This window comes from Prionailurus bengalensis, chromosome A2 (assembly GCF_016509475.1).
Source record: "Prionailurus bengalensis isolate Pbe53 chromosome A2, Fcat_Pben_1.1_paternal_pri, whole genome shotgun sequence".
In the NCBI taxonomy this organism is placed as follows: Eukaryota; Metazoa; Chordata; class Mammalia; order Carnivora; family Felidae; genus Prionailurus; species Prionailurus bengalensis.
The window spans coordinates 134,617,853-134,644,184 of record NC_057348.1 but is presented as its reverse complement, the minus strand read 5'-3'; the positions used below and the strand labels follow the sequence as shown (position 1 = coordinate 134,644,184).

The 26,332-nt window shown below is 41.2% G+C and overlaps 1 protein-coding gene across 1 annotated transcript in view; it reads right to left on the bottom strand.

The window, feature by feature from the left end:
* Positions 1-1,934, bottom strand: part of CAPZA2 (capping actin protein of muscle Z-line subunit alpha 2) — a 59,539-nt gene extending 57,605 nt beyond the window's left edge. The window contains exon 1 of the mRNA XM_043589320.1: positions 1,707-1,934. Coding sequence (XP_043445255.1) covers positions 1,707-1,745 — 39 coding nt within the window. The 5' untranslated portion in view covers positions 1,746-1,934. The remainder of the gene's footprint in view (positions 1-1,706) is intronic.
* Positions 1,935-26,332: the final 24,398 nt, after the last annotated feature.

The window sequence follows — 26,332 nt, the reverse complement described above, 5'->3', positions numbered from 1 at the left end:
CCCTCCGCCTTTATGGAGCCTTAGTGCCCTGAGAATGCCCAGATAATGAGGAACCTTGTCATCTCATTTTGAAAAAACTTTGCTATTTTAGGCCTTTACAACACATGACAGGACTATATTAACTCCCACACTGAATACTCAGTCCTCAGCCAGATTCTAGCCACTTGAACTACTAATCAGTACTTAACAACGGTAGAATAAAAACATGAGAATTCCTTTAAAAACTTTTCAGCACTTTAATATGTGTGTGCCCGGTTGCATAAATTTTCAGATGACAACTCCTGGTTATTTACCAATGTAACACATGTGAATATGGCACAGCAACTTTTATGTATACAGGGATCTGCTTGGTTCTCCCCATCTTGTCCTTTTATTATCACTTTCACCAAAGAGCACAAGAGAAAGAAAAAGACTTCCGAAATTGAAGATGAGGCCGACTTCTGCATATTCACATCGGGAAGGAGACAGAACATGACATTTCGGTGCAAGTTTATATTACAGGATATAAAAACACTTGGGGCAGGGAGTTCCAACTGAAAACATCCTTAGGTTTACATGAGGATTTCTTAAACATCATGAGGTGTGTGTGTTTCATACACCGCGGTTCTGCTTCGGGAAGTTAAAAAAAAAAAAAAAGAACACTGTGAAATTAAGAGTGGACACTTGGAAAACTGTATTCACAGGTTATGTCAGTCACTTCTGAGTTTGAGAAACGTCCAAGCCCTTCCCAGAAAAATACTCAAAATCAGTAGGGCCCCCCCCTCTTCAGGGAATGGGCCTTCACAGTAGCCAAAGAAAACGGCGAACAAGAGAGACTATTTCAATGATCAGATTTCTTATTTTAAATGCCTGAGAATTTAAATCGTTCATCTGGTTCCAATGTTGTCATAGCATCTAAGATAAAGCAAAAGGAGCTGCACAATCTCCCCTCTTCAGAAGTCCTAGCAGGACGGTGGAGCGCCACCAAATCGCCCCCGAGGGGCTAGTGCCAACCGGGGCAGAAAACCACCATGGGGAGGGGGTCTTTTTGTGAACCACTCCGCTGCCTTTCAGGGAACACGGAAGCTGCAAGCCTAATGCTAAAGCCGAAAAAAGAAAAGGGGGGAAAAAAAGGAGAGGGGGAGGGAGACTTCCACGGGGAAAGGAAAAAAAGCGTAGAGAACCAGAAAAGGAAGCATTTTGTTTCTGGGAGGAGGGAGTAGAAGGGAGAAGCGAAGGTCTTCTTCCTAAGCGATTTTTTTCCTTTACCCCTCACCCGGGCTACAGTCTTCGGCCAGGCCATCGGGCAGAGCACCGCCCTTGGGCCGCTCCCAGGCCGGGACACGGACCCGTCTGCAGTCCCCAGACCCCGCGCAGGGCCCCGCGACCGAGGAGGAACGAGAGGGTCCCCAGCGGCCGCCGCCCTCTGCGCCCCCCGCGCCCCCCGCCTCCGCGCCAGGCGCCGCCGCCCGGCTCCTACTTCCTATTTTCGGAGCACACACCCTACAAGGAGCGGAGCGGAGCGAGCAGGCCTGCCAGAGACCTGCCCCCGCGCGGGGCCTCGGGTGACTGACAGGGGCAGGCACTAGGGTGCAGCGAGGAGAGGAGGAGGAAGGGCAGCCGAGGGCACAAACCAATGCCCTTCCCCGGCGGCCAGAATCCGGGCTGACACGCCAGGGTTCTACTGACTCCCCAATGACGGACTCCGCCACCTCCGCGGCACTTACCTTCTCCTCATCAGACAACTGCTCCTCCAGATCCGCCATTTTCCTTCTGGCGACAAACCGCGGCGGCGGCGGCGGCGGCAGCGGCCACCTGACTTCCCCCTTTCCGTGCGGTCCTCCGCGCCGCGCGCCTCCGCCAAGGGAGGGGCCCGCAGCCCAGGTCGCCGCGCACGCGCCCCGGAGCCCCGCCTCTCTCCAGCCGGCCCGCGGGGTGTCCGCACGAGGCTGTGCGCGTGCGCAGGAGGCTGGAAGGCCTGGGAGGGAGGAGGAGTCGCCTACCGCCGCCTGCTGCAGGCTTGTCAGCATCATGAGTATAGGATCCTTTCTCCACTAGTGACCATATGGACCCAGTCTGCGACGAGTACATTCTGAGCCCTTGATTGTGTTCCCATCAAGCCCTCAACTGTGCTAGCTCAAATGTGATAAAGTGTACGAATAGAAGCTTTTTAAACAATCTTTTAAAAAATTACCAGAAAAATACTGTTTTTATGGAAATATGTACACATAACCCAGCCCATAATTAGAACATTGTTCTTGATATATCCATGTATTCATTTAAGAAATATTTATTGGTTCTTTATTGTGTGGCGGGTACTATGTTAGTCCCTGGGAATATACAACATTAAATAAAATCCAGAGAAACCCCTGTTCTCAAGAGGCTCAGTGTCTATTCCTTAAACATTGAGCAGTTAGGGAAAGCACTGTACTATTGCAGGGGAATACAAAGTTATGTTAGACATAGATCCTACTCTTTTGAATTTAATTGCTAGATTAAATACAGAGAACCCAGTAAAATTTGAATTTCAGATAAACAACAAATATATATTTTAAGCATAAGTATGTCCCATGAAGCATTTGAGCTATATTTAAAAAGTATTCATTGTTTTCAAATTGTATTTGGAATCTATTACTTTTATTTGAAAAATCTGGGAACCTCACTTGTGACCACTTCAAGTTTAGCAAGACAGTGGAGTTATAGTAAAAGCTGTATATATGAATTGGCTCGGAATTTTGTTAAAATTCAGTTACTGGGGCGCCTGGGTGGCTCAGTCGGTTAAGCGTCCCACTTCGGCTCAGGTCATGATCTCACGGTCCGTGAGTTCGAGCCCCGCGTCGGGCTCTGTGCTGCCAGCTCAGAGCCTGGAGCCTGTTTCAGAGTCTGTGTCTCCCTCTCTCTGACCCTCCCACATTCATGCTCTGTCTCTCTCTGTCTCAAAAATAAATAAACATTAAAAAAAATTAAAAAAAAAATGCAGTTACTGATTCAGTAGGTCCATTGGGGCTGGAGACTCTGCATTTCCAACAAGCTCCCAGGTGATGCCAATGCTGCTGGTTTGGAGACCACACTTGTTAGCAAGGTTTTAGAATATAGACAGGAGTTAGGACTTTAATCATTCTGTTGTACACCTAAAACTAAATCAATGTTATATTTCAATTATCTCTCGATTTTAAAAATACTTTTTAAAATTTCATTCAGTAGAAAATGAGAAGTTGTTGACAACTGTTGAACAGTGACGTGGCGTCAGAAACATATCTAGCAAGATGAATCTGACAACTGCAAGGTGTAAATAACACGTCTGAAAGTACCTTAACAAGTTCAAATCATGACACATACATAAAATACTGTTATTAAGTAATTTACTGCGTGTTCCTAGATGCAAATCATTGTTTCTTGTGGATGGAAAACAAAAACCGTGCTACTGAAAAGCTCATAGTCCATTCAGAGAGAACAGGAAGGGGATGCTTGCTGACACATGCAGGAAAAAGCAGGTGTGCTGTTGAGGATAAATGGTGCAGAGAAGACATGATAGAGAAAAAAACTGCACCGTTTGGCCAGGGACCTTACTGGATGTAAATAAATAGCATGTTCACTCTTTTACAGTGTACAGGTCATTGCTTCATGTATTTCTCACTGCAATCTCATGAAGTAAGGTATTAGTCAGCATTATTATACCCATTTTACAGGAGAAAAAAAACTGAGGCTAAATAATTTTTCAAGTTTGCACCTAAGTGATTAAACTGATATTAGAACCCAGGCATCTTATTCTGTATCCAATGTTGTTTCCACTTGCTTTCTTTCTTCCTCTCTAAAGCCTAGGCACTCTCTACCAAACAAAACTTAACGAAGGCGATTGATTACTCTTCCATTCCTTCGGTTTTAGTCACCACCACTTGCTGCATCAACTCTACTTCTGGTTTTGTTTTGTTTTGTTTTGTTTTCCCTTCTGTTTTTTGTTTTTGTTTTTGTTTTTGTTTTTGTTTTTTTTTTTTTGGTTTCTGTTTACTTAGCAACACCTATATTAATGTGTACACAGTGGGTACTCAGTAGATGATTGCTTCACTAATCAGCTGCTCCCTTCCTCTAGAAACCTCACCCAAATTTGGTAATGCTCTGCAATAATTTGAGTCAGACTATCTTCATAACCCTGGTGATAATTTATATATGGCTTCCATAGTGACACAACCAGTAGTTATGTATAATTTCTGATAACCCTTTGAAAAATCTCCCAATACCATCCTCTTAATACAGCTAAAAGAAATTATAGAATTCATGTACCCTAAGAATTCTGGGAAGATATCAAACTGTCACACAAAATAGGTATAAATATGGAGTAACCACTATATGACTGCAAGTAAAAATATACTAGTATTTAAAAAAATTTTTTTTTCTTAACGTTTACTTGTTTTTGAGACAGAGGGAGACAGAGCATGAACGGGGGAGGGTCAGAGAGAGGGAGACACAGACTCTGAAACAGGCTCCAGGCTCTGAGCTGTCAGCACAGAGCCGGACGCGGGGCTCGAACTCACAGACCATGAGATCATGACCTGAGCCAAAGTCGGAGGTTTAACCGACTGAGCCACCCAGGTGCCCCGAAATATACTAGTATTCTTGATAATCAGTTATTTTATGATGAAGAGAAAAGAAACAAAAAATTCCTTCCCCACACTATTCTACCTAGTAAGAATTTCTATCCTCTTCTGACTGTTTCTAAGCTCACATTTATTCTACTTACTAGTGGTGTAATAATCTTTGCCTTCGAAATTAACTGAACCAGAACGTGATTTTTAAAAATTTTTTATACAATATTTTTAAAGATATTTATTTATTTATTTTTGAGAAGGAGAGAGAGTGTGTGCAAGCATAGGAGGGACAGAGAGAGAGGAGGACAGAGGATCTGAAGCAGGCTCCACACTGACAGCACAGAGCCTGATGTGGGTCTTGAACTCACAAACTCTGAGATTATGGCCTGAGCTGAAGTCTGATGCTTAACTGACTGAGCCACCCAGGCACCCCTAGAACCTGATTTTTTTTTTTTTAATTCTTCATTTTGTAGTGTTTGTTGTTAAGTTCCTTGTGTGCTTCTTAAGCTTTTTTCCTGTGGCTATGCTCTGTGTCCTGAACTAATTTTAAATTTATCAAGGTCAAAAGTTCCCTAATTTCATAGAATCACAATCTTAGATTCTGCAAGCCTCTCATTTTACAGGTAAGTTGAGTCTTAGATAAATGAAATGACTTGATAAAAATTGCACATTGAGCGATATCGTTTTAATTTTTTTTGAGAGAGAGCCACATGCACGTGTGCGCACAAGCAGGGAAGGAGCAAAGAGAGAGGAAGAGAGAATCTTTTTTTTTTAAAGCTTATTTATTTATTTTTGAGAGAGAGAGAGAGAGAGCGAGCAGGGGAGGGGCAGAGAGAGAGGGAAAGAAAGAATCCCAACTAGGCTCCGCAGTGTTAGCACAAAGCCCAACGTGGGGCTTGAACTCACCAACTGTGAGACCATGAGATCATGACCCGAGCTGAAACCAAGAGTTGGACGCTTAAATGACTGAGCCACCCAGGTGCCCCATGGAAGAGAGAGAATTTTAAGCAGGCTTCACGTCCGGCACAGAGCCCAACGTGGGGCTTGACCTCATAACCCTAAGCTCACGACCTGAGCTGAAATCAAGAGTCAGGCACTTAACCCACTGAGCCACTCATGTACCTCTCTAACTGATATCATTTTAGAAGCTAAAGTCCTTATAGTCAGACTCATGTTCTTAATACTATTATATATACATATGCATACACACATTATATATACATAGTCATATATAAAATATATATAAATATAGCTTGACCATATAATGTATAATAAGGTGATAAATATTACTAAGTGCGAAATGGTTGTATTGGATATAGATGTCTATAACACCATATTATGTAATCTTGGTACTGGAAAACTAATGTCTATAATTTAAAAGTATGGCTTACCTCACTTCTGAGAAAAACTACCAGTGTTAGACAACTAATATTTGGCTGTTTGTTACTCTCATGATCAATGAACACAACTGGTCTCAAATAATGTTCTTTATGGCAGTAGAAAAGTGTCAAAAATCATGTATATTTTAAAAGTAATTGTCTTGGGGCACCTGAGTGGCTCAGTTAGCATCTGACTCTTGATTTCAGCTCAGATCCTGATCGCGTGGTCGTGAGGTCAAGTCCCATGTTGGGCTCTGCATTGGGCATGGGGCCTGCTTGAGATTCTGTCTCTCTCCCTCTGCCCCTCTCCCCTGCACGTGCTCTCTCTCTCTCTCTCTCTCTCTCTCTCTCTCTCAAAAAGAAAAAAGAAAAAAAAAGTAATTGTCTTTCTAAATCAAGTAATTGCCTGAACTATTGATTACTTGCAGTTAAGTGTGTCCTACCTATAATTCATTTCTTCAGCTATATTTGAAAATGCCCACACAAGTGGCACGCTTGGAGAAGCCTGGTATAGATAATTGTAGACATATCAAGGAATTATTGAAGAAGCTCATCTTTAAATTCTTCCTCTCTCCTGAATATGCCATCCTTCATCATTTGGTTCTTCCCAACTTCAATAAACCCACCTCTGCCACTGCCCCCAATGCATGTCATTGAAACACAGAAAGTTATTCATTTAGGCATCACACCCTCTTAGGCTTTTGTTGAAGCACTTTCTGGAATGTTCTTTGCTACCTATCCTTTAAAGTTCAGTTATCCCTTTTTCCCATGAAACTCATATTGAATCCTCTAGCTAAAGCTAGTAATTTCTTATTCTAGATTCTCACAAAGTTTTCCATAAATTTTTGTCATGTATTCAAGTGGTGACTCACTGTGGAATTTGGTTTCTCCGTCTAGGCATTCAAGATAGTAATGGTGCCTCCCTTATATGGCTGTTGTGAGGATTTACTGAGATAGTACGGCCAAAGTGCTTAGCACTGGGAACAGGAATTAGCAAAGTTCTCAATAAAACATTAGCTATAATTATCATATTATAATACCAATCTCTCCCTGAGAACCTAGACTATTTCTTTTTTTTTAATGTTTATTATTTATTTTGAGAGAGAGAGAGAGAGAACATGAGCTAGTGAGGGGCAGAGAGAGAGAGAGAGAGGAGAGAGAGAATCCCAAGCAGGCTCCGTGCTATCAGCACAGAGAACCTGATGTGAACTGTGAGATCATGACCTGAGCTGAAATCAAGAGTTGAACTCTTACCCAACTGAGCCACCCAGGCGCCCCCCCCCCCAAAGACTATTTCTTCTTCTTCTTTTTTTTTTTTTTTTTTTAAATTTTTTTTCTCAAAGTTTATTTATTTTTGGGACAGAGAGAGACAGAGCATGAACCGGGGAGGGGCAGAGAGAGAGGGAGACACAGAATCGGAAACAGGCTCCAGGCTCTGAGCCATCAGCCCAGAGCCCGATGCGGGGCTCGAACTCGCAGACTGCGAGATCGTGACCTGGCTGAAGTCGGACGCTTAACCGACTGCGCCACCCAGGCGCCCCAAGACTATTTCTTAATTAGCTGTCTGACAAACACAGAGTCTGGCACGTAAGTGGTTTAAAACAAATCTTTATTAGAATGCATATTGATTGAATGACTCTTTCATTTCACATCTTTAAATGGGAGCTGAAGAACTGAGCTAGCCACACGTATGTGGTTTAGAGATTCCCCTAAAATGTGGCCCTGAGACTCCAGACCAGGAGAGCAAACATTTTCTCCAGCAATCCTCAAACCATACAAATACTCCTGTTTTTCACTACCACATATTCAGTCATCAGTGAAATATCTAATTAATTTCCAGCTCTTTAATTTCTCTGTCACTGTAAGCTCAAGCCTTCAGCATCTTTACGCAATGTCCTAAAGGAGGCACAAGGTATGGGGAGCGCCCAAGGTAACAGTGAGGCAAGGAAATACTACAGCTTGTAATTGTTCCCATGTACTTATTTGAATAATTATTACAAAATATTTCAGATATACAAAAAACTCTAAAACAAACAAACATGGTCTACCCCTTCCAGATCTAATTCCTTTTCCTTCTTCCCATGGATAACCACTAATCTGAATCTGATGTTCATCATTCCATGTATGTTTGTTCTTATTCAATATAAGACTGTTTCTTTTTCATCTTTTTTACCCAGTTAATCTGTTACCTAATTCACAAAGTATTTGTGGAATAAATTAATGAGTATGATTCCTTTGTATACTCTTAAAAACAGCACAGAAAGTATTAGACTAATTTATCACTTTAAAAATCCCCCTATAGGGATGCCTGGGCTCAGTCAGAAGAGCATTCCACTCTTGATCTCGGAGTCATGAGTTCAAGCCCCACATTGAATGTAGAGATTACTACAAAAATTAAACTTTTTTTTTTCTTATTTTTTTTAAATTTTTTTTTCAACGTTTATTTATTTTTGGGACAGAGAGAGACAGAGCACGAACGGGGGAGGGTCAGAGAGGGAGACACAGAATCGGAAGCAGGCTCCAGGCTATCAGCCCAGAGCCCGACGCGGGGCTCGAACTCACGGACCGCGAGATTGTGACCTGGCTGAAGTCGGACGCTTAACTGACTGCGCCACCCAGGCGCCCCAAAAATTAAACTTTTAAAAAATAACAAAAAAATTAAAAATCCCCTATATGGCCAACATAAATTTCAGGGCATGGGTGAAAAATTAAGTCAGACTTGACTTGGAAAGGTGAAGCAAAACAATGAACAGATTTGCTGGTAGTAAGTGGAAGATAGATCTAATATCTTTGATTTTTTTACCCTTAATGTCTAATAATACTTTTAACTCTTATTTGGACTCCATGATAGAATGGCAATAGAGCAGAAAGATAAGTTTGTCATTAGTGTTTCCCCAGGCCATACAAGCCTACAATAAAATTGTATTTCTCTACCTCAGGTGAAGCCAAAGAATCGCAGGAGTACCTGCTCAAATTCCTTCTTCTTGGTTCTTTGAAAGTGCCATGGTGATTCACGTACATTTAGAAGTACTTACACTGCCATCTTCCTCTGCCTTTTGACATTGGCCTTTATCACCTCCGCTGCTGCCTGCCTCATCAGACCTTTCCCAATGTTGTAGCTCTGGAGTCTTTCCTCCTCATGTGGTTCTCCCCTCATGGGACATACAGCTTAGTGTTCATGTCACTTCATCTTCTTCTGGTGACTTTAGCTGCATCTTTTGCAGGTAGGTGCTGGCTGATCTCCAGCCACTGTCCCAGGCTGTGTGGTAGGGTGCTCACTTCTCTCCAGTCTCCTCCTGTGAGCCTCTTCTGATGGATAGGGCTGTAGCAGACACATCTGCTCTGACCAGATCCCTTTGGATCACTTTGACTATTTCTGGGCTTCTGTGCTTTTTTGCCTCTGCTTCACAGAACCTGCAATTATTCTTTGGAAGACTGCTCCTGCACTGCTGAGGCTGTCCTGCCAGCAAGCATAGAGCCGGGAGTTTAGGTCCAATGAAGCAGCTTTTAACCAATGGCTGTCAAATGATGAGTACAAAACCCCAGCTCCCTAGCCCCAGATCAGAAGAACTCTGAGGTGTAACTTATATTCCAGATTTCCCCTGAGGGATAGAGCCAATCTCAACTTGCCTTTTCCCCTCTCTTGGGAGTGACTGAGGTATTCTGAAAAGTAATCAGATTAGGAACATAAGAACAGCAATAGAATAGAAAGTAGGTTGTGCACATGAGGGCACTTGGGGCTCCAGATTGGAGCTGGGAGGCCAGTTGTCAAGCTTGGAGCACCTCATCAGAGTTAGAATAGCCTTGAGGATGAGCCCCAAAATATTGATTTGAATAGACTTTAATCTACTCTTGCCTCAAGTAAGATTAGCCCTGGGAATAGTGTAGGGCTAATTTTGTAGGTGATTTGCAACGTGGAGAGAAATAGAGCAAAGCAAAGCCAGGAGCTCACCTGAATGGGGTTTGACACTATGCAAAGCAGAGAGGTGGAGGAGAGAGAATGTTAAACCACAGGATATGACCCATGTCCTAAAATAACTTATATTCTGGTTATAAGATAAGCCTGCAAGGCAATATGTGATAAGTGCAAAATAAATGGCACAAATGAGAAATGTTTTCTTTATGAGATTGGATGTAAAACATATTGCAATAATGGATGGAAGGAGGAAATATAGGCTTTTAAATTCTACTCTTTTGTATTTCCTAATCTGCTACACTGCCTATTTCATGACTAAAGTGTGAATTTAAGGCATACTACAATGTTAAATTATTCAAACCTAAATCTTAATACTTTTAGAGAAAAATCTAGATTCCAAAGATAAGGGTACATGTGATTACTTCTATGGATTTACATACCAACTGCTTCTTTGATTAATTGGCTCATTTTAGAAAAACAGTTTCATAACTCCACAACATTTGACACAGTAAACCAAAGTGAGAGATTGATGTATAGGAGCACATATTAGAGTAGACCGTTTTGAGTGATGTTAAAGAAAGGGATGTCTACATCTTGGGAAAGTAATTTTCTTTTGTAAAAAAAGCACCATATTTCAGTCAAACATTTCTGTATTTTAACTTATGGGAGAAATAGCTTATGATTTCTGCCAATTAGTGAAATCATCCTGGGCCTCAATTACATCATCCATTAAAAGAGAAACAAGGGGCGCCTGGGTGGCTCAGTCGGTTAAGCGTCCGACTTCAACTCAGGTCACGATCTCGCGGTCCGTGAGTTCCAGCCCTGCGTCGGGCTCTGGGCTGACAGCTCAGAGCCTGGAGCCTGCTTCCGATTCTGTGTCTCCCTCTCTCTCTGCCCCTCCCCCGTTCATGCTCTGTCTCTCTCTGTCTCAAAAATAAATAAATGTTAAAAAAAAATTTAAAGGGAAACAAAAGTAGTACCAACATCGCTGTTTTATGAGGATAAAGTAATATAAAAGTGTTGCATACTTTATAAATATGTAAAGCATTACTGTTTGTAACTCAGAGTCTGGGAAAATTGAAATCTATTTATTTATCTTCACTGTCGTAACCATAATGGATATACAAAATATTTCCACCAACTTTTCATTTAAATGAAACATTAAAAAGATGTTTTGATAATGTCTTACCTTGTAGTTGTCATGGATAAAAAAACCTTATGGAATATAGGAAAGAGTATTGGCCTAGAATATGCAGATTTCAGCTCTGTTTTTGTCACTTAAAAAGTCCATTAAGGGTGAAGCAGGTGAAGGGGATTAAGAGTGCACTCATCATGATGAGCACTGAGCAATGTATAGAATTGATGAATCACTATATTGTGCACCTGAAACTAATATAAAACTGTATACAAAGTCTAATAGTCTTGGATAAGTCTCTTAACATGTTGATTCAATTCAAAGACTTACTGTGAAACTTGGATGAAATAATGTACAAAAGGGGCTTTGTAAAAGAGAAAGTGCTGGATGAATGTAAAGAATTTATCATTAGGGGGTGCCTGGGTGACTTGGTCAGTTAAGCAACTGACTTTGGCTCAGGTCATGATCTCAAGGTTCATGGGTTTGAGCCCCATGTCGGGTTCTGTGCTGGCAGCTCAGAGCCTGGAGCCTGCTTCAGATTCTGTGTCTCCCTCTCTCTCTCTGCCCCTCCCCCACTTGTTCTATCTCTCTCTCTCAAAAAAAATAAATATTAAAAAAAGAATTTAAGAATTTATCATTAAAGTACATTACGACTTGTGACATCAGTAACCTGTCATTCATCTTTCTTTTGGTTGGGTCTCTAGTGTACTCAAGTCTACTAATGCATGAGCAGTTGTTCATTTATTGTGCTTCTATTATATGCCAGCACTCTACTAGTTGGAGATGCAGCAATGAACAAAGCAGACATGGCGCCTGCCTAGCTACTTATTTAAAGGAGAGACAGATAGGGGCGCCTGGGTGGCGCAGTCGGTTAAGCGTCCGACTTCAGCCAGGTCACGATCTCGCGGTCTGTGAGTTCGAGCCCCGCGTCAGGCTCTGGGCTGATGGCTCAGAGCCTGGAGCCTGTTTCCGATTCTGTGTCTCCCTCTCTCTCTGCCCCTCCCCCGTTCACGCTCTGTCTCTCTCTGTCCCCCCAAAAATAAATAAACGTTGAAAAAAAAATTAAAAAAAAAAAAGGAGAGACAGATAGTAAACAATCACTCAAATAACTATGGAATTACAATTGTGATAAGTGCAATGAAGGAAACGTACAGAGTGATATGAGTGTATAGGTTGGGAGGTAATTCTCCATGGGTCTTCATGTTTTGGCACATCTTGCAAGCAGACTGACTACCCTTTGTTCTGGACTATCTTTCTAAAGGAAGTTTGCATAGCAAACAATCTTGGAGGATAATATCTTCCTCCAGAGCAACGCATAGGCATGCTTACTTCCCACTCTAAGACGTTTGGGTTCCCTAAGCTCAAGGTTCTTCTCCCGTAATGCACCCGATTACACATGCAGGCTTCCATCTGGACCCACCTCTGTTGCCAGATGAGACTTGGGCATCAGAGAAAACTAATGCAAATATGCTGATGTTCTTGGTGCTTGGTGTGCCATGAGTAATAAAACACTTTGCCTCTGAGCAAGAGGTCTCGTATTTTCTTCCAGCATCTATGAAACTGTAGCAGGCTAATGTGTTGCTTGAAAGCAGGGCAGGATTACAGACTCATTATAAAAAAGGATTGACATGTAAGCCTCTAGTCTAACCTCCCTCCAATTCATTTTAATGCATTTAAGAATATAGATTAGTATACTAAACACCTGCATATTCACAGCCCAGCTTTTTCAAATGCTAACTAGCATTGTTTCATATTTGCTTCAGCTCTGGTGTTTATGAATAAAGCATTACTTACACAGTTGAGGTTCCCTGTGTCTTCCTCCCTCATCTCATTCTCCTCTGTCCCTCCCTCACGATCATGAATTCAGTGTGGATCATTGTGTGCCACTTATTTTCTCCTTATAATATCTACTATTTTAACAACAGTTTGTATGTAAATGAATGTACAAGGTGATAAAGAACTTTGATGTTCAAGCACATATTTCACTGTATAAGGACAGGGCAATATTGTCAATGATAGACGAAGTCTTCTTGGAGAAGATCATCTGAATCATCTCAGGATTATAATCCGGCTTCAGCTTTCTGTGAGTTTACAAATGCTCTCTCTGGGGAAGTCAGGGGGCAAGGGCATGACAGAGTCCCAGGAAACACTGAGCCACCACAGTTGGTACTGGAATGTGGACCAGGTTTGAGACATCTGAGGAATAAATAAGGGGAGTGGGTAGGTTTCTTTGTGTGTTCAGGTCCTGAGGTCACAATGGCCAACCTCCTGCTCTCAGGATTAGGTTGAAGCAGTGTACTTCTGTGGGATGAGATGGATGTTCTCAAATGGTCCAAGCAGATGGTCTTTGCCCTGGCATGGAGGAGACAGCAGGAACTTCTGCACATGGTCAAAGCAAGCCAAGTACAGACACAGATCTGATCCAGGCTTACCTCGGCATTCAGCCCTCAGATTACAGCAGGCATTTTTATCCTGAAGGCATTTAACCTGTCCTATTTCTCGAGGTATATGGTTCTCCAGTCTGGACATGCCCCCTCTTTGCCAAGTTTATAGGTATCATCTCGGTGTCTTCTTTTCTCATTCTCTTGGCGATTCCTTTAGTACTCTGTGTTGAATCTATTTGAAATCTATTTTGTGTCAGATCTCCTATTTTCTGTATCCAACGACTTGCTCTTTTTTTCATTTACTCTTATGTTTATAGAACTTATAGTCCAGATGGCTCCTGAGAAAAGGTATCTAAGAGGTAAATTTTTACAACTGTACATATCTGAAAACATCATTATTTGACTGTTATGCTTGATTGATAGTTGGATGTATCTAGAATTCTAAATTGGAATTCATTTTCATTCAGAATTTTGAAGGCATTTTTCCATTGTCTCTAGATTTGTGTGTGTATGTCTGTGTATATGACCTTCTCTTTGTCTCAGTGTTCTGAAATGACACAAGTGACTTTTGCGGGTCTATTTTCATCAATTTTAGTGGGTCCTGTGGGTTCTTCCAATCTGGAAAATCATGTCCTTCAGTTCTGAGAAATTACATAAATTATTTCATTGATAATTTTCATTTTCCACCTTCCCTGTACTTTCTTTTTGCAATTCCAGTTATTTGTACATTCTACCTCCTAGGTTGCTGCTCCATTTTTATTTTTTATTTATTTATTTTTCATCTTTAAAAAAAAAAAGTTATTCTTGAGAGAGAGACAGGGTGTGAGCAGGGGAGGAGCATAGAGAGAGGGAGACACAGAATCCAAAGCAGGCTCCAGGCTCTGAGCTATCAGCACAGAGCATGACGCGGGGATCAAACCCACGAACAGCGAGATCACAACCTGAGCCAAAGTTGTACGCTCAACCGACTGAGCCACCCAGGCACCCTGGTGCTCCATTTTTAAAAGTCTTTTCTTTCCTATATTTACATATCTTTTCATTTCGTTACTATTTTTCAAATAACAGCCCTGACTTACTTGACTACTGAGTTTTTCATTTTATTTGTTATCAGCTCATGTTTATGAGTGTTTGGCTAACTAGTTGAGTTTTATTTTAGGAATATCTGACTGGGCCATTTTATGATTCTCCTCTTGTTTTGGTCAGAATCCCCACAGCAGACTCTTCTTCTAATCTCTGGAATTAGAAGAGAGAAGGCCTAGCTAATAGCATTTGAGAAGTCCAGTCAAAGAAGGCTGGATGTCTCATCATTCACCATCCAGATGTTCCTTTAATTGCTGGATGATATTGTCACCTTCAACCATGCTTGGTATCCCCCAGCCCAGAATCCCTTTATTTTACCCTTACCAGAGAATAAAATTCCAGACTTCTGGTAGACTGGGGATGGCTCAGCAGTACAGAGTAGGAGAGAGCATCTAAGGATCTATCTGTCTCTCAAACAGCCTTCATCTGGTCCCTATAATTTGGGGCCTCATTTCACCCCATTTCCAAAGGTATTTTGTGCTATCAAGTCATGGACCCTTGAGTATTCCGTGGGTACAAATGAGATTGATTCTTGGGTTTTGCCACCAGAAGTTTAGCTTCTTGAGGTCCTCAAGGCTACTGCCATCCTCTACCTGCTTTCTAGTCTCAAAATTTCTGGCATTGTTGTATCCTTTCCTCTTCCCCCACATTGTTGTGTGTTCATTAATTTTAAAAAAGTTCCTTTTATTGGGGTCTTGTGATGGGGGGAAAAGTATGTGTTCACTTTACCAACTTTATGTAGAACCTCCAATCCATCTACTATCATGCTGTAGCTGGGAGGGACATCCTGTGTTGGTTTTGTGGGTGCAATCTTATCATGTGAGGATATTATACATAATTTGGTTTTGTTTTCTTTTTTAGTTTTCCCAAACACTGCATTTTTCAAAATACAAATCTGTTAGCATAGCTCTCCCCATGTGACTTCTGTTTCAGCAGCTTCCTACATAGCTATTAGATCAAGACAAAATTCTTAAGCATGATTTTTTCAAGATCATATCAGCGGGGACAAATTTACAGTGAAACATATATACATATATATATATATATATAGCAGCACAGTGTTGTTTTATTTCAAACTCAGATGGAATGTGAGTGCCTGGAGGCAAGATCTAGATCTCCATTTTACCATAGGTCTTGCCTCTCCCTCTTGTCATTTCACACATTGTCTGCCCAGTCCCTGAGTATTAGAGTCACTTACCAGGCTTTTCATGTTTTGGCTTCTCTAGCTTATGCTCTCACCACATGCCTCTCATTTTCTCAGCTTCACCACATTGGCTTTCTTTTGGTTCTTTGTAAGCCCTGTGATCCCTCTTCTTCTGGGCCTCTGAATATGCAATTTACTGCACTTGTGACCCTTTTTGTTTCTTTAATGCTGTCCTCCTTCAGATAGATATCTTGTTTCTTGGGTCATCTGGCCTTCCTGGTGAGGCCAAATCCCCCATCATAGGCCTTCCTGGCACCATGGAGCTATTTTACATTTTTTTTTTGTATATTATTTGGTTGGTGACCACTTTCCTCAACTAAATTATAAGCTTCATGGGACAGGATCTAGGTCTGATTTGCCTTCTGCTGCATTCACAGTGCCTAGCACAGAATTTGGCTCAGGGTAGGTACTTAGTAACTATTTATCAAATGAAGGAATAAAGCTGATATCTTAAGGATAAATAGGAATTATAAGATGAGGACTGAGGAAAGATCTCTAGGCCAAGAAAACATATGAGAATGAGCTTGGTGGATTTGAGGAACTGAAAGACAAGGGCTGTGACCAGAGCCATGTGAACCAGGGGAAGTGGTGCTGAATGAAGCTTGAGGGACCAGCAGGGGCCAGATCACAGGGCGCCTTCTAAGCAATGATAAAACTTGCAAACTTTTCTAAGGGCAATGAAAATTTTAGTAGGGGAGTTACATACCCCAGATGCTATGAGAAGAAGGGGTTAGAAATGGCAAAAGTGGATGAGGAGAGGCTAGTTAAAAGGTTTTGGTCCTAATCAAGGCAAAGCCTACTGGGTTAGACAGGAAAAAAAGGTAGCAAAAATGGACAGAAGTACCAAAGAATATTTTAGAGGTCACACAATTGGATGATGGATTGGAGATGGGAAGTGAAAAAAAAAAAAAAAAAAAGAATTGTCAAAAAGTGACACTCAGGTTTCTGGTCTGACCAACTGGCAAACATGGGTACTATTTATTAAGCTGGGGAGCAGAGTTTGGGAGAAAGAAAAGAAGATCACTTTTTGAATGCTTTGAGATGCCTATGAGGTGTCTGAGAAGGCATGTTGAGAACACAGTTGAACCTATGAGTCTGGAGGTAAGAAAAGAGGTCCAGATTGGAGGTATAAATTTGGGGGGTGTTGGCATACAGTTGTATTTAAGCCATGGTGGTAGATGAGCTTATCCACATAGAGGGTAGAATGGGAAGATAAGAGGCCTGAATATAAGCAACCTAAAAAAGAGGCAAATCTAGTAGGAATATTGTGGTCCCACAATGATGTCTACATTAGTGATTTTGATGTGGGAGCAGAAGTAGGTAAAATGTAAGGTGGGTGTGCTTTAATGAGCTGGATTGGAGAAGCTCACTTGGGGTTGGGTTAATTAGGTGAGAGGCCAAGATACTGAATGTCCACCTTGTAGGTTAGGTTAACGAGAAGAGTTGGCAGGCAAAGAGGGGGAGAGACTGAGAGGGGCAGATACTACAGACTTCAGGAAATGAAAAGGAATGACCAAGTCAGTGGATAAGGGTAATCAGAACGGGGAGGGGCATATGACTGAGTAAGCCAGGTTAAAGTACTTTCTGCTTTTCAGGCAGCAATAAAGTATTTTCATTACTTGAGTGTTACAAGTAAAACCTAAAACCAACAACCACGAAACTAAGAAAACAAACTAAACTAAAAAAAAAAAAAAAGTTTATTGCAATTATTTGCCTGGTTTCTTTGTTTAAGCATTCAGCCTTTTTGTTGGAGGATAGCAACAACAAGCAAACATCAAATGCTCCAAAAAAAGTCATATAGTAAAACACAGTAATATAAGAATATGAAAATACTTGCTCCTCAAACACTTTGACATTTAGACTTAGTACACCTGAAAACTCTGAAAAATAAAAACAGAAAATAGAAATGTTGGGGGCATATATAAATGGAAGTTTTATTTGGGATGATGAGGCCGCTTCCCTTTGGTGATAAATATTTAAGATTTTGCAACATTGCAATTAAGCGTTATAGTGTCCTTAATAGATTTGATACCTTAAATTTATAGATCACCTATTCAATTGCCAAACATGAAAGGAAATATTCATTTGTTTTTATATACTGGTAGTCACCCTCAACAAGATAAAGTCACTAAATTATAGGTTAAATCACATTACTTATTAGTATTATAATTCCATTATATTACATAAACCTAAGATATATGAGAACTTTGATTCATAGAATGATCATTCTTGAAACAATTCATACACACACATACACACACAGGATTATCACATACCTATTAGTACAAGTTAACAAATTTAGCTACGTGAAAGTAGTTTCTGTAACCAGTTAGGTAAAGTTTTATGCACTACAAACATTTGGAAATTTAACAGGTTACATTTTAATATGGGAGATTCCTAAGAAGGTGTCATATGGCTAACCATATCCTGCTAAGAAAGACTACACTTATTGTACTGGTGATTAGGAGAGAAAGTAGGTTTTCTGTATTTTACATTTGTACCACCTAAAACAGAGTGGTTTTCTTAAAAAAAAAAAGCATGAAAAATCATCTAGAATGCTAAGTGTTTTTTGTTTGTTTTCATGGTTGATAAATATTCACCATGACAAAAACTCAAGTTAGCTTCTGTGCTCATTATAATTTTTACTTTTAAATAGAGTATGGGACGACTGGATGACTCAGTCGGTTGAGCATCTGACTTTTGATTTTGGCTGAGGTCATGATCTCATGGTTCCTGGGATTGAGGCCCCTGGCTCCACACTGACAGCAAGGGGTCTGCTTGGGATTCTCTCTCTCCCTCTCTCTCTGCCCCTCCCCTGCTCATGCTCTCTAAACAAGAAAACAGACATTAAAAAGCAAAGAATAGGGACAAAGTGGAGTTAACCTTGAGTGTGAGGAATTTATTACAAGGAAGCTGGGTAATTTAAAAAGACGGGGATTTCAGCCAGGTGATGAGGCCTCAAGAATGTGATCTCCCAGTTCTAACTAGAAAAATTGGAACCTACGTGCATTTCGGCCTCCTGTAGACCAGACTGCCGCAAGACCTGGCAGACCATTCCAGACTGGAGCAAGGCAGCTCTGGCATCCATTCCTCCTCTGTGCTCAGCCATTAATGTGATTCAACTACTTTCTGCTCCTGCTGTTACCACTTCCACAGTTATAAATAAATCAATTCACTCCTACTCTCCCCCACTCCCATTCTCAGTTGTCCAAAAAAGCAAAAATAAATTAAAAAGGTAAGCCAGAAGGGATGTGGTTGGGGGAAGGTGTCATTCAATTGGTCTCTTCCATCTCCTGGAGGGATTTCTGGTTGTTCAAGGACTTTGTTTCCTCAAGATCCTACTGGTTAATGACTCTGTGTCTCTAGTTCAAGTAAGAAGGAGAATGTGATTGGTAGTACCTCTTATCTCTGCTGGGAAAAGATCTCATTTCATAATGGCCTCATTGTCCCCTCTCAGATGACTTTCTCTGGCCAGATAGTTGGTAAAACTTTACTTCTGGGTGTGTCTATGAAGTATCTCTGGAAGAGACCAGCATATGAACCAGTAGATTGAGTAAAGAAGATCTCCCTTGCCAATGCAGGTGGATATTACTCAATCCATTGAGGGCTTGAATAGAACAAAAATTCAGAGGAAGGGCAAAGACACTCTCTCTGACTGAATAGAGGCATTCCTCTACTTCCGCCCTTGGACATTGGTGTTCTTGATTCTTGGGTGTCCAGACTCAGAGACTTACACACTGCTCATCTCCTCTTTTCCAGGGGTTTGGACTTAACACCACCAGCTTTCCTGTTAGTAGCTTGCATATGGCAGATCAGCAGATCATGGGCCTTTTCAGCCTCCATAACTACATGAGCCAAGTTATATCCAAATGGCTTCTTATATATATCTTATGGAGAATCCTAATACAGCAATATGTAAAATTTTCCTTTCATTGATAAGTGGTAACAGTGATTTCATCTTGGGTAATAATCAATTATACAGAAACTTTGTCTTTTTTTTTTTTTTTAATCACAGACGAGGCCTATTTTCAAAATGTAAGTCTAGTAATTCTTTTGTTTTCTCTTACAATTCTCTTAAAGTAATTCATAGGATGATGAGCCTCCTGACTAAATCCAGTGCTCATGGGTGGTAAAGATAGCCCAAAGAAATGTATGAAATTGTAAAGCACATTTTAATCAGGCTTAATCTTATCTTGCTCCTAGCCATCCTTTCCTAGAGCCACAGAGAACTTTTAGGAAAAAAAATAAAATAAAGAGAACTCTTGATTTTCACTTTTACTTCTCTTGAAGAGGTGGTAATGAGTACAAAATAAAGAAAAAAGTACTTGAATACTTATGTAATTTAAGATGTGCCAACCCTGGAATGTTCCAATCTTAAGCAAAATATAAAATTTATTTTTGTTAATTTTAGTCAAAAAAATAAGAAAGAATATATTTAAAAGTTACGTAACTCATACTGAAGCCAGACTAAACACTGTAAATCAAGGCAATGGCTCTACTGAAGTGAAGTATGTTGCAGTTTGGGTGTGTCCTAGGACTGATCTGGGTACCAAGGCAGTGGTTCCTGGGTACAAAGCCTGGGTACCAAGCCAGGACCAGCTCAGAAGAATTTACTGTAACTCATGTTTGTATGCAAATCAAGCAGGCAACCCAAGAGAGCTGAGATGGGAACAAAAGATTGTGTTTCTACCCTTACAAATCACAGAGGATCTTCCAGATCATAAGAATTATCCTGTATTTTACTGGGCTTATCTTCACATATAAAATCCTACTAGGGGATAAACAGAGAATTTAGAGGAAGGTAAGATCTGTATATTTAGGAATCTTTCCCATATATATTTTTTAATGTTTATTTATTTTTGAGAGACAGAGTGTGAGCAGGGAAGGGGCAAAGAGAGAGGGAGACACAAAATCTGAAGCAGGCTCCAGGCTCCAAGCTGTCAGCACAGAGTCCATCGCAGGGCTTGAACCCATGAACTGTGAGATCATGACCTAGGCCGAAGCCAGACGCTTAACCGACTGAGCCACCCAGGCGCCCCGTTTTCCCATATTTTTTGACTGCAAATTCGCAATTGTTTTCACCAGAGTCCAGAGCCTACTAGGGGCCAAGAGGCTTTCCTTGGCTGGAGAAGTGTGGGTGGAGCAGGGTAGAGGCTAGAGTGGAGTGGGGCACTAGGGGAATAAAGGGAAAAGAAGAGTGAGTGAAAAGAGGAAATGGCAGAGATTTCTCCCTCTCTCTGAGGTTCACATAAAAAGGAAACTGGAAAAGCAAGTGAAACTGCAAGGCAATCAGAGTTTCCATGGTTAGGGCAAGCCCAGTGCCAGCAGAAGTGCCCGAAAAGGTCTTTAACCCCAGAATCCTAGAGACCTGGAATCCCATAACCTGAATCCTAGAGACCTGGAATCCCATAACCTGAATCCTAGAGACCTGGAATCCCATGCCCCAACTCTGGGAGAAGCGTCTGTACACAAATGCAAGACGCACAGGGAAGGGTGGTGGGGCTCTGGAAGCAAGAGAATGACTAAAATGAAGAGCTGGTCAAACATTGGAGAGAAGACCCAGTTGTGTTTTAGAATTTATCTTTAAAAAGAGTTCTTATGTTATCTTCAGTTTATCTTTAACTTAATTTAAATTTAATTTATCTTTTAATTTATCTTTGAAAAGGGCACCTGGATGGCTCTGTCGGGGAAGCGTCAGACTCTTGATTTCGGCTTGGTTCGTGAGCCTGTATCAGGCTAGGCGCTGACCGCAGGAAGCCTACAGGAGATTCTTGCTCTCCTCTCTCTCTGCCTCCCTCCCCCCCTCTCAAAATTAATAAACATTTTAAAAAATAAAAGTGCAAAAAAAGGAAATAAACAGGAGAATGAGATGATACCACTCAGGGGTATCCACTCAGCATGGCTAGGGAATACCGTAGGGGATACCACTCATCATGGCTAGGGAAGGTTTCTCTGAGGAATGAGGCATTGGAACTGAAGCCTGATGTGTGAAAATGAGGCAGCCCTGTGATGGGGCTGAGAAGCAGGAAGCAGGAAAGAAATGGAAAGGGAGGAGAAGGGTCAGGTTCCAGTTTACTCTCCGAGAGTACTGAGGAACTGTCCCTCACAGATTACTGTACAAGTGGAAGGAGGTACAGCTAGAAGAGTGTTATGTGTTGGAGAAATGGGTGGAATTCTGTTCACATGGACCAGAACATGCAATAAAGTCATCTGTGACCTTGTCTTAGTCGACATGCAGGGATGTTTTCTGATGCCTCATCTTGCTGGATTTCTACTAAACCCATTGCTGACAACTTTCTTTTTTCTTCCAAATTCTCCTTCTCCAAACACTTTGTTTTCTCTTATAAGGGGCCTTAGAAATGGTGTAGACTAGCTATTTTCCAAACCTGAGTGCAATACAGAATTACTTGGGTGATCTTGTCAAAAACAGATTTTTCAGGTCTTGGGTGGGGTGCAGACATCTGCACTTTGAAACTTTCCATGTGATTCTGATGCAGCAGGTTTACTACCCTAGTCTTTCCTGATCAGTAATTTCCAAATTATTCAGCAAAACATTGGTTCCAGGAGATGTTGTCAGTGCTCCAAGAATAAAAGGATCTCTTATCAAATGAGCTGGAGCAACAGATTCTCCTCTTAGCATTTCGCAAAGCACCCTAGGATAAAGGCTCTGAGATATACTGTGTCTAACAGCTAAACAAACAATAGAATCATACTAGATATTTTTTCTTAACTTCACCTAGAATAGTTTTCCCCAAACAACAGTATGAAAAACACTAATCTAGAAAAACAGCCTTTTAAAAATTTTCACAAATATGTATGTGTATTTTTTAATTATTATATTATAAATTCTATTAAGTGTAACTGGGCATGATACTCTTTCGGTTAAGAAAGCAGCCCCAGGGTGCCTAGGTGGCTCAGTTAAGCTTCCAACTTTGGCTCAGGTCAATGCTCTCACAGCTCATGAATTCTAGCCTCGCGTCGGGTTGTGTGCTGACAGCTCAGAGCCTAGAGCCTGCTTCCAATTCTGTGTCTCCCTTTATCTCTGCCCCTCCCCTGCTCGCACTCTGTCTCTCTCTCTCTCTCAAAAATAAATAAGCATTTAAAAAATTAAAAAAATAAAGGAAGAAAGAAAGAAAGAAAAAAAGAGAAAGAAAGAAGTCTCAAAGAAGGCATCTAGTCCTAGTTGCTAGTAAAGCTCTGACCAGCCCCACAGCTGGTTCTGAAGGAGCACCTCCCCATGATTCTGCTCTTGTCCTTTCTCTAGGTTCCAAAACCTCTATGCTGTCTTTCAAATTTACAACTCTAGGATCAGCCTGTCCCACATTCCACCTGTTCATAAAACATCTCCATCTAGATGTCCCAGTGTTACTCTCCATAATTCTGACACCAATTCAATGTTTAGGCTATTTTCCCCACAGCACCAAGCAATTCTCTGGCACCATATGGGCATCCCAAAATTCAACACAATTCCAACACAATCTACCCAGAGATGGCATCAGATTCCACAGGTTAAAGACTCAGTCCTACAACACTGAACACTGTAGCCCCCCCCCCCCGCACACACACTTGGAGGCCAGTCACAAGTCCAGATTGTCATCTGGGCTTCAGACCCACTGCCTATAAATCAGAGGTCCCCATGACATCTCTGCTTAATTTGCTAGAGAAGCTCATGGAATTCAGGAAATCAATTACTCACTAGATTACTGGTGCATAGGGTGAGGTCCTGAACGAAGGAACTTCTGTCTCTGTGGAGTTTAGAGCCCTGGCACAGTACTGGTGATTGTGTTCCGGTTCACCAACCTTTAAGCTCTTTGAACCTTGTCCTTTTGGGTTTTTATGGAGGCTTCAATACTTAGGCAGGATTGATTAAATCACCAACCATTGGTGATTGTGCTCTGTCTCCAGCCCCTCTCCCCTCCTTAGGGATGGGGTTGAAAGTTCCAACCCTCCAGTTGCAAGGCTGGTTACCCTGGCAATAAGCCCTAGTCTTATGGTTACCTAGGGGCTTTCCAAAAGTCACCTCAGTAATGGAACAGAAAACACCTTTTGTGGGGAATAAGCTTAGGAATACCCTGAGCTTGCACCCATGGGTTTATAAGGCATAAAGAATTAGAAAGCCACAGGATGAACACACCCAAGTTTGGGCAAACAAGATTGGGTAAACAGGGCAAAGGCCCCCGTATAGGACAAAGATATAGGAATAGAAACGCCTCAGGATGAAAGCATCAAAGATGAGGTAAACAAGATTAGGTGTTCAGGGCAGAAATGCCCCCCCCCCCCCCAGAAAGCTGCTTTCACAGGATGGAAGGACTAAAATAGGTAAATAGGTAAATAGGGCTATGGACCACAGCAGGGTGAAGTTGCTAGGAGTAGAGCTAATTAGCAAAAGAAAGGGGCCTTGTTGACCCAGAGGGAGCATGCTCTGTCTTTTTTGTCCCCTAGGCCAGTTTAGGTAAACAGAGGTTGCGCCTCAAGTCTTCTGTAAACAACCTTCTGCCCAGCACCAGAATTTTGTTTCGTATTGACCCAAACCCCTTACACTGCATATCTTCAAAACCCCTTTCTCCCATGCCCATGAGTTAATGTTCACAGTTTCGTTGTCTCTTTGTGCAGGTCGATCACTCTTATAAGTCTTCTGATCCTAATAAAAACGGAGCAAGGATGCTTACTCGGGGCTCTTGTCTCCTCCCAGACATTAGCCTCTCTTGCCTTTCAATCCTATGTCTGCTCTCTTGCTGGACAAGAGAGAACTTCAGACCCAGAGTCTACAACAACCTTTACTGCTCTTTTAGGGAATTCCAAGGGTATTAGGAGCTCTGTGCTTCGAACAAGGATGAAGCCCAAATATATCTTTCTTATTATAAATCACAATATCACACTCTCCAAAATAAAAAACAAAATTCATATTTCCTTCCACTTTCTCTTCTGACTTCCCCAGTTGTGTCAGTGATTGGTACTGTGCGAGTGATGCAAATCTCAAAATCTTGTAGTAACCTTTGCTTCCTCATTCCATTGGAAATTCAAATTCTGTTGCCAACTATCCTTGAGTCCCTCAGTGTCATCTCTTCCTTTCCATTTTTTACTGTTAGTGACTGCACTTTTTGTCCTCCTTACTTTATGCATAGATGATTTCAATTACCTCTTCTTGGAATCTTCACTGCACATTGTCTCTCTTCCCTCTATTTTACCTTGCTCCTCCGCCAGGTTACTAGGAATCTACAATGTTTTCTTACGATCCTATTGGATTAAGAGAGAAAAATTTTAAATAAAATCCCCTAATAACTAGTTCCACTTGCTAAACAAGTTTCTCATCACATTTCTCCAAGCTACACTCTGTTCATGTTATACCTGACTTGCTTTGTGACATTGTTATGTTTTCTTCCATTTCTCTGAAAGCCCTTCTCCACTCTCAAGTGAAACCTCTTAGACCAGTCATTCTCACATTTTAGTGCTTCTCAGAATTACCTGGAGGTCTTGTTAAAACACAGATCACTAGTCTCTGTCCCCATAGTTTCTGCTTCAGAAGAAGTCACTAATTTGCAGTTCTCACAAGTACACAGGTGATGCTGATGCTGCCAATCAGGGACCATGCTTTGAGAATCACTGACTTAGACCAATAGCTCTCAGTCCTGGGTCCACATTAGAATCACCTGGTGTAGTGGGCTGCTGTGATGCTTTGCCCAAATCTTCCTCCCAGGATTAAGACCTTTATTTCCCCCAGATGCTGGGGATGTTGGTTGCTGATGGTTCACAACTGTATTCCTCTCTGAGAATTGCCCTTGCACATACTCTTTGTAACTACCAACCCAGATCAGGATTAACACACACACACACACCACACATCTCTAAGTCCCTAGAAAGTTCTGCTGTGCTCCTTCTCAGTCAAGTCATCAAAAGATAACTTGGATTGCCATGATTAGATTTACCTGTTGAAATTTTAATAATTATTCAATATATACTCTTCTGTCTCTGCCTTCTTCCACTCAGTAAAATTTGAGATTCATCCATTTTGTTCTGTGTGTAGGTAGTTTCTCTTTTATTGTGTGTAGTATTGTATCAGTGTACTACAATTTATTTACCTATTCTCTTATTGAGGGACATTTGTATTGTTTCCAGTTCTTGAATATATTCATTGCTAATATATATCTTCACCCAGTCTGTGGTTTGTATTTTACTCTTTAATGATTGTAAAATCTTGACTTCATTGAAGTCCAAATTTTTTATGGTTATCTTTTTTGTCTTCTTTATGAACTCTTTGCCTATACCTGAGGTTTAAAAAGATAATGATACCCAGAATCTACTCCAGATAAATTAAATCAAGATTATATATATTTTTAAAAATCTCCTCAGATGATTCTAATGCACAGCTACTTTTGCAAGCCACTGACTCAGGCCATGAGCTTCCGGAACTTAGAGATGGTGACTTACTTATCTCTGTTTATAGAGCCCAGCACCCACTGCCTTACGTGATGGTGCTTGATAACCCCTCATATTTGATGAACTTACTCTGTCTTTCCCAGGTCATCTCAAATTCTATCTTCTCTATGAAATTCTTCATAGAGAAACGACTCCCAATGACATTGTCTTTCTCAGACTATTTTGCTCTATTAGTGTTTCTCAATTGTTTAAGTATTTGTATCTTCTGTCTGTAAACAGTTTGCAAAGCTGT